Source organism: Fukomys damarensis, unplaced genomic scaffold, assembly GCF_012274545.1.
Source record: "Fukomys damarensis isolate Sample0158 unplaced genomic scaffold, DMR_v1.0_HiC HiC_scaffold_33, whole genome shotgun sequence".
Taxonomy (NCBI): Eukaryota; Metazoa; Chordata; class Mammalia; order Rodentia; family Bathyergidae; genus Fukomys; species Fukomys damarensis.
This window is the reverse complement of record NW_022900945.1, coordinates 43,988,062-43,997,478: the sequence shown is the minus strand read 5'-3', so window position 1 is coordinate 43,997,478 and position 9,417 is coordinate 43,988,062. Positions and strand designations below refer to the sequence as shown.

The 9,417-nt window shown below is 40.4% G+C and overlaps 1 protein-coding gene across 7 annotated transcripts in view; it reads right to left on the bottom strand.

Moving 5' to 3' along the window:
* Positions 1 to 4,533: 4,533 nt before the first annotated feature.
* Positions 4,534 to 9,417, bottom strand: part of Lrig2 (leucine rich repeats and immunoglobulin like domains 2) — a 90,998-nt gene continuing 86,114 nt past the window's right edge. For all 7 annotated transcript variants that reach the window (XM_019208518.2, XM_010631274.2, XM_010631271.2 and 4 more), the window contains 2 exons: positions 8,716 to 9,006; positions 4,534 to 6,267 (listed from right to left, as the gene is read on the bottom strand). In XM_019208518.2, coding sequence (XP_019064063.1) covers positions 6,044 to 6,267; positions 8,716 to 9,006 — 515 coding nt within the window. In that variant the 3' untranslated portion in view covers positions 4,534 to 6,043. The remainder of the gene's footprint in view (positions 6,268 to 8,715; positions 9,007 to 9,417) is intronic.

The window sequence follows — 9,417 nt, the reverse complement described above, 5'->3', positions numbered from 1 at the left end:
GCACAGGCTGGGGGTGCAGCTCAGTGGTAGCAGGCACAAGGCCTGGGACTCAATCCCCTGCACTGGGAAAAAAGGGAAGGATAAAGGTGTAGGGAAGGTGGGATGGGTAGGGGAAGGGTAATAAGGGAAAAGAAAAAAATATGAGATAATGAAAAGATGAAAATAAAGTGTTTGTAGATGGGGAGGGGAGGAGGGGGTGAAGGGAGGGCAGGAGTAAGGGGAAAAAATGAGAATCAAGACTTCTCATGTAGAGGTACAAGATCCCAACAATGAATGTAACTGTACTGTATCCCTAAAATGTACCAATAAACTCAATTAAAGCTGGGAAAAAAAAACAAGGGAGGGAGATGAAATGCAGCGGATGTACACAAAGATAGCAGCATTAGGACCCCAAGCCAGGAATGGCAATGCATACCTGTAATCTCAGCACTTCGGAGACTGAGGCAGGAAAATCTGGAGTTCAAGGCCAACCTGGGCTGCACAGCAAAACTGTGGGTAAAACAAAACCTCTACCTATTTTGAGCCCTGTTCAGAGATAACTTTTTGCAAAGGGAATGGGCCCCAAGACAGTACAGTAAGTGTTGCTAAATCCTGATATTCTTCACATATTCTGTTCAAGATTTACCTAATTAGAAATATTGCCTCAAGTTCTTCCTAAGCCGAAAATACTCTTTCTAATGAACTGTAAAGTGTATTAGCTTCCAGACCTGCCGGCCGTCTAGCACCAAGATGGGCAGCGCAAGGTAAGAAACAGAAAAGCGCACAGTGCCTACCGGTCCTGAATAGCTTGGCGGCAAGGTGCGGCGAGAGGCAGGCCTGGGGGAACACGTGACTAGGCAGGAACTAGAGAAGAACAACTCTTGTTTTAACTTGTTCAGCTACTTGAAGACTCCGTCAAAAGGATGCAACTCGGAAATGTACCATTTCACTCCTGTACTTCAGACAAGAGAACAGAAGGTTATAAATTTTGAGCTTTATTGAAGAAGTATTACAGGAGACAAACAAGTAAACAAACACATGCTCCATAAAATATACATTCTTATGCATGAGAAAATATAGATACCAGGAAAGAGCCACACTGAACAACTTCGTTTATACTTCTCTTTAGGGATGTCTAACAGGGCTGCTCAGACCGACATCCTCTAACAGGGGAAAAGGGAGAGAGAACAGAAGAAATAAGCCTCTCTATGGACCAGTAAGACACATTAAGTAGTCAAATATTTCAAGAGCACTGGGCCACGTGATCAATTTCATTCAAAACAGTTATACTTTTTTACAAGGATACTTTACTCCTTACAACTAAAAACAGGCACTCACAAGTTAAGCTGTTCTTCACCTTCACCCCACCCCTTGGAGATTATTAGGACTGCTAAGAAACAACACACAATCTTGAAGGAGTAGCTCCAACTTCACTTTTGTGTGTCTGTGTGGTACTGGAAATCGAACTCAGGACCTTGTGCTTGCCAGGCAGGTATGGCGCCACTGAGCTAATTCACCAGTCCCACCAATCTTAACACTTAAAACACCCTCCCAAGGAATGGAGATGTTGCTCCGTGGTACACTGCTTGCCTAGCACGTGCAAGGCTCTGGGTTTGATCCCTGGCGTCACAACACAAACGCACACACACGCACAGATGCACACACACTCCTCTCCCACAAATCCTCAAGATGATGCTGGGGTTTTAAAATGTTAAGTACAGTTCATAATGCAGAACATCTCTTAATTCACAACTAGTACTTCTGTCAGTGAACCAGGCAGTTATCCAAAAGAGAAAGACATCCAATGCAACTAATGTTGATTTAGACTGTACTCCAAACAAACCAAATTGAACTGGGAAAGAGATCATACAATAGAAAATAATTACTTGCAGGTTGCCAAAAAGAACTTACCCCAACCTTCTAAGGTCTGATTGTTTTCACAATTACCTCTATAATCTGCAGTAAGAGACAGACTTTAAAAATGGACCATGTTACATAAAATGAAAGAAAATTTGGGGCTGAGGGTGTAGCTCAGTAGTAGTACACATACTTGGCATGCGTAAGGCTCTGGTTTTAAACCCAAGCACTGGGAATAAAAAAGAAAAAACACCCAACAGCAAACTTACTCTGTGGCTCCCTTACCCCTCTAGCATTTCTATGGATATTAAAATTAAGGGAAAAGGCCGTTAACACACATGTATAAAACTGAACACCAGAATTTCAATTCCATTTCAACTGAGGTCCCTCAGGTCCCTTTTGTCAACCTCACTCCAGAGTTTGGAAAAAAAATCTGAAATGCTCTTAAATGGAACACACAAGATTTTAGAGGACAATGTTTTTAAGACTATCAGATTGCATGTGGAGATTTCCAATGACAAAAGTGAAAAAAGACCTTAAAAGTCATCTTGTCCATTTTCCACCTCAAGCACAACTCTCTTCTACACTTAGTAGATGCCTAGCTTCTGCATGTACTTTGCCCCAGAAAGGCTGAGTATTCCAACTGTCAGATGAATTTGTAAAATTACCAGCAGGTGTATATACACCACCATGTAGGTGACTCCTGCCCTTGCATGGGATCCTCTCCAGGATTTCTATCACATCTCCCTTTTCATAAGAGAGCGGGAAACCAGTCTCAATTGCATGATGGCTTCGTGTTCCTCTTACAAGCTCTCGGTTGGGAATGTGCAGGCAACCGTCTTTAAACGCACATTTAAACCAGAGGTGGCACCTCAGGGGCAACTGACACTGGACTGGGTTTCTGGTACTTTCTCTTCCACAGAGTAGCTTGCATTTGAGGGAAAGCACTTAGCAGATGCTGGGCGACAGAAAGCCAACAGCTTAGGTGCAGACTCAAGAGTGCCAGCAAGGCTTGGCACTCAAAGAAAGTGCTACTTCTTCTTCCAGGCAGGCTTGGAGAAGCAGCTAAGGGGGGCACAAACAACGAGCAGCTATGTGTGCAGTGAAGTGGCAACTGGGCAGCAAGTCAGTATTTCAGCCTTTCAAGTCTGCCCTGCTTTGCAATGTCCCCGATTACTTCATGAGAGGCATTGTACTGCTGGGAAGAAACACCGATGGGCCACTAATACTGTTTATATTAAAGGACAAAGCACTAAGCCAATATTTTGTTTGGTGAAAAACATACACAACAAAGAAGTTTCAGGAATTCCTTGCCTTGGCGTTGAACTGATGCTATTAAGACCAGAGGTAGGCTCTTGACATTTAAACCGTTTCCTGACTAGTTATTACAGCAAGGTGGGAATACCTGTGGAGTATGTTTCAACCACAAGAGCTGACGTACTGGAGAATAACCTGAACCTCCAGGAGTTCAGCCTGACACCACTGGTATGGAAAGCAGACGGAGGTGGCGCTCCTGGACGAGTTTCTAGGGCCCTCTCAACCTATCTCCTGCTCTCTCACGCCTGACAGCTGATGCTCACGGGCAGTCTGGTCACACAGCCGTAACTCCACGGTTCCCATTCGGAAAGATGCCTCTGAGTCTGAGTGAGGGTACTGTAATTCTGAATTCACCAGAAAGGTGAGGCACACACCAGTCACAAACTCAACTGTGCACGCTCCTCAGCTGACCCTGACCCTCTGGAAAGCTGCTGCTTCAGAAAGCAATTGGTGAGCTTTCACCCCACACAAGATTCTTTAAGTTTACAGACAGATACTGTCTTAGAAGTAGAGAATCAGCTAAGTGTGATGGCTCATATTATAATCCCACCACTTGGGGAGGCTGAAGCAGGAAGATTTTAAACAAGCTCAGTCTAGGTTTAGCCACTCCCTGTTTCAAAATTTTTTAAAAAATATTTTTAAAGGCTAGATATGTAGCTCGGGGTGAAGGCTCTGGGTTCAATCCTTGGTCACACACACACATACATGCATGCACACAAAAGCAGAAATTTTCTTCCCCTTAGAGTATTTCTTAGATCATTATTCCTGCTACAGAGGAAATGAATTTGGCTCAATTTATAGCAAGCAGCAACACTGTTACTCTAATGCTAACAAGTATTTCATGAAAGCAGCTTTTTATTAAAGTAGCATAATCCTCTTTGGTTCCTGTAGGGAATTGCAGATTCATATAATATTACAACTGGAGGGGGCTTCAGAGCATTCAGTTAAAGGGCCTCATTTCCTAAATGAGAAAAATGGGCCTAGAGAAGTAAAAAGACCTGCTCTAGATTACATAGCTAGTAGGAAGCAAAGCCAAGAAGCGAGAAGTTTCTTAATTCTGTCTGGGACAAGCTATCATTGTAACTTAGTAAAAAGAGGGACTACAAGCTGAGTGTGGTGGTTCACACCTGTAATCCCAACACTCGGGAGGCAGAGGCAGGAGGACTGCCTGAGTTCAAGACCAGCCTGAGCTACGTAATAGATTCAGGGCCAGCCTGAACTACAAAGTGAGACTTTGTCTGGGGAGGCGGGTGTGCATATTGAAGGGACTGTTGTAATCCCAGCCCTCTGGGAGGCAGAGGCAAGAAGATTGCAAAGTTCTAGCCCAGTCTGGGCAACTTAGTGAGACTCTGTCTCAAAATAAAAATCAAAAAGGGGCTGGGGTTCTTGATTCTTGGTTCAATTCCCAGTACTATCAAAAAAGAAAAAGAGAAAAAAATTCACAGTGTAAATGAACAGAACCTAACAGTTCAAAAAAAAAGGTGCTGCTATCCAGGAAAGAATATAAAATTCAGCTAACTTTCTGAGAAAATGCTGAGAAATTATGTGACTTTAGAACCCTGGAAACACATAACAACTTATACATTTTTATTTGAGAGAGTGAAGATATCTAGTAAAAGGCTAATGTTAGATTTAGAAGATAAAACTGAACAGCCTGTATAAGCAAATCTGAAAGCACAAAAAATGTCCATCACATTAAAATGTTAAGTTCTTTGTTTACATAAAGTTCTTTGATCAGATATTCAAGAAAACTTTTTGGCTTAAACAAAAACGTACAAAACAAGGACCATTCCAAAGCTTTATAGTATAAAAATTTATGTTATGTTCTACTCTCAAGAGGACTTCCTTTCCAAGATATATTGACAAACAAAAAAAGAAGAAAAGCAGCAATCTTTGGTTTCCTTGTCAATGAAGTGATTTGCTAAAATCATTCCTAAAACAAATCTTCTAGTTCACAATAGCAATGACAAATCATCAGGCTCTGAAAAAACAAGGCTTTTTATGCTGCAAAGAGAATCTTGCCTGGCACTTGTACACAGATGACAAATGAAAATGAATGTTTAAGCATGAAAGAAGCAGTTAGTCACACCAAGATTGTGTTTGTATGTATGCAATCACTAAGTACCCTGCCTCTATACATATAATTCTTGAGAGTAAGTTTTCAGAACTTTAAACAAAGTTTTCATTTAAACAAAGTTTTTAGATCTCACTTAACTAAATTATACAAACTCTCTGATCTAAGAAGCTGACAATAACTAGACATTATATATAATTTTGGCATATCAAAAATATTTACACTGCCACCAACACACAGTCAAGGAATAGAAAAATTATTTACAAATGCACACATATTTACAATGAGATCCCTGGGCAATAGGGACAAAAATAATAATTCACAAGAATACAAAAACCTTTGACCTGGTACCAGCTGGTCAAACCTGGGATTCTTGCCAAGGACTTTGAATATCAAAGCCCTAGTCTCAACTACCTGCTTAAACCCACTGAATGACCCCAGGTATACTTCCTAGAGGGCTCCGAAGTTATTTTTGCTCCTTGGAGGGCAAAACAGAACATCAAAGCAGCAATGTTTTCAAAGGATCAGTCCGTGAATTAGGACAATCCGGCAGGTTAACAGCAGTGAGAGGCTTCCTGATAGGCGGTGCAATCCTGGGCACGTTCCCGTGGGCCCCCAGGAGACACATTTGCTCCATGTCTTCCTCTGCCAGTGCCACATATTCTCACCTTGATACACTCACTTCCATCAGCCGCTACCCTTTCCTTGTCAAGTGTAAGCCCAAACAAACACCAAACAAACAAACAAATCGTGAGGTAGTAAATACAAAAATTAACTAACTTGAGTCTCTGCCCAAATTTCATTCTGGTGTGGGTTTCATGTGTCCTGGCTACCATTTTGAATGTTCTGAGTCCTACTAAAGTCAAAAGCATGGTCCTGTAACCTATGGCAGGGCACGGGGGAAGAACAGTCTGGATCCCTCTCTGCCAGATCCTCATTCCGATGTAGTTGTGGTGACTGAAGGGCTGGCTGCTGGGAAAAGAGAGGATGAGGCAGGCCTGGTTCTCTGTTTATGCTCCACAGAGGCTGCTGCAATGCTTCTGAGAATGAAAACACAAAAATTAACAGTGGTGACCAGAAGTTCAAAATTAATTTTCTAAACCTTAATGTGCTTTTAACCAAATTCTCAAAGCAATAAAGATGCCCAATATTCCCAATAAGGACAGACATCAAGCATACACTTGCCATCTTCTTAGTTGTAATTAAAAAAAAAAGAAATACCTCAGTTGCGGTCCAATGAATTCTTTTAATCATCAAATGTAATTGATTTAGGGCAAGAAGTTAAGAAGGACAGGAAGGGGAAATAAATAGAATAAAGATATGCCATGTATAGGAAACTAATAACTTTAATGAATGTAAACATTTTATGCTGAAACATGAGCTAAGATTAATAAAATCAAGAAGAATGAAAATTGGATGGGGAACAAGAGGAAGAGGAGTAAGAGGGGAGGGGATGAGATGGGAATTAAAAAAAAAAAAAGAATAAGCTGTGGTCTGTACATGTAACCACTCCAAGTAACTGTGACCTGCATGAACTGTAAACATGTACTAATAAAAAAGTAATCAATTTCTAAACTATGCTATATATCTTGTTCTTTCACTTGTTATTTTTGTGGTTCTGGTGTTTCAAAAATTTTAAAATAAAACTTCAGACACATGAAAAAAAAAGACTAAAGAAACTTAATAGTATCCTTCGTAATAAAGTTTCAAGATACACAGCTAATAATGGTCGATACAGTACAGCTACTACATCCTCTAATTGTTCTTAAATTGTTTTAAAAGTAAACAACCACTGCCTTTCAACTTCTACAAAATAAGACCAAACAAGCCAGGAATGGTGTTGCATGCCTACAATGCTAGCATTCTGGGAGGCTGAGGCAAGTTCACATACGTGAACAAGTTCAACCTCAGACTGGGCAACTTAACAACTCAGCAAGATCCTAATACAAAATTTTTTTAAAAAAGATTGGAGATGAATCTCAGTGCAAAGTCCCTGGGTTCGATCCATGGACATACATAAAAAGAACCAAACATATGATAAGCAACAAACAAACAGTAACTAAACACGGCTATATTAAATCAGATTGTTTGTACTTTGGTTTTGGAAATACGCATTTCTCATTCTTATTCACAGCAAAAGTGAGTGCTTTTCCCAAAGAGGGTTTACTGAAAATTGTATTAACTTCATGAGGTACATTCTGGAAAAAGCTAGCCTAACACTCTGAAAACAAACACCTACAAGTAAAAATGAATTCCATGTGGAAAGTAAGCTACAGTAGTTACCTGGGCTTAATATGCACAGGAATAATCTGAGGATCTTGTTGAAATGTGGATTTAGATTCACTATTTCTAGGGAGGGAGCATGACTGCATTTCTACTGAGCTCTGGAGTTAATGACAACAATGATAGTCTCTAGCCCATACTTCATGTAGCGAAAATCTAAAGTGCCTAAGGTAAAAAATGGACATGAACCAAAGCACTCTCATTTGCTAACTTCCTTACTTACAGACCAGATTTGAAATGTGAAGACTGTCCACGGTTAAAAAGAGATGTACCAGGGCTGGCCTACAGTTTAATGGAGAGTGTGTGCTTAGCATACATATGTGAGCATTCCATCTCCAGAACGTCAAAAAATAGTAGTTTTCTTTGATGTGTATCCTCTTAAGAAATGCTGTCAGAGCTGGTCTCTTAAGAACAAAAGAGCACATTTCAAGTCTCATGTTAGATCATTTTATTATTCCCATCAGAACCATATCTGAAAGTACCATTACACACTTTACTTTCCTGTAAACCTGTGATTCTTATCCCTACCCTGCTTCCAGTGCTCTTCCCATTCAGGCTGACAGGAGGGGACAGCTGATGGAAAGCTCGGATGGCCAGGGAGACATGCTCAATACCACCCTTCAGAGTCTAGCGAGAACTGTTTTACTCTATTGTTATCAAAGGCCTGATTTATATTTGTGCAACAGTCTCTTCCTGGGCCAGGCAGGAAAGAAGACACTATACCAAGGTGCCTTTCCAATTACGGTTTCAACAGTACAGCACAGGACAAAAACAACACCTGCCAGGTGATGCTAAGCTTCAATATTTGCCAAATAGAACAACATCCAAACCAAACATGTAAAGTCTTTTCAGTAAAAACATTCACTAATCATGCCTAAATTATATTTATAGCATTCTGAATCTGTTATTTAAATAAAAAGAAAAAAATACTAATATCCTATATGAAACTTTTTCAGTTTTCTGCATTGCCTCTGAACTTTCTGTAGTGTGATCTTAGTAGCCCACAAAAACTGTTTGCATCCTACTGATAAAGACTTTGTAACTCAAATATATAGAAGAGTCTCTGGATCTAGTTTACCCCAGTTAAGAATGACCAATTATTCCAATGTACCAATTTGTTCCCTGTCAAATGAGAATGCTACCTGTATCACAAATGGCAAAATGAAGTAGGTGAAATGAAAGCAAAATATAAAAGCACTCCTTACCATTGCTCATCTGTGTAGGGGGAGGTTTCTTTTCATTTATCCTCTCATGGTTGGTGGGAAAGGCAGACAGCTCTCGGTCTGCCAATGATACTAAGTTCTCCAGGGCAGCTGCATCTTGGGGAGGACATGACAAAAATGTCTCTTTGGGCATCTGGACCATGAGGCTGGATAGTGTCTGATCTAGAATGTCTTCCTCAGCAATATAGGTGTATGGACAGTATTCTCGAGTCCTCGAGTAAATGTTGGCATTGTCATAGCAATCTGAACAGATCACCCGGGTACCAGTACCACCTAAGGACAACATGGGAAGAACCCAAATATTTTCTGTTAAGGAATTCGTTTTTCAATCATCAGTTTCTTTCAACAGTTACAATTTCATTGCTGCATACTTCTTTTATAGACCATGGGAAGTTTCAAGGTTTTCTTGTGAATTAACTCATTTAATCCTTACAACATTTCTTTAAGGCAGGTAGTACTATCAAAGGAATAATAAATAAAATGATCTTAACCAATAAAGTAACTGTAGCACAGAGAAATTAAGTAATGGGACTGAAGTAATATTATCAGAATGAGGAGCTGAAATTTAAACCCAGCCGGGCTTCAGAGCCCATACACTTGAATATAATGCTAAACCACCTCTGTCCATCCTAGATAGGCCAAGTTAAATCAAGGAATCCAAAACAGGGCTGGCACAAAATGTAT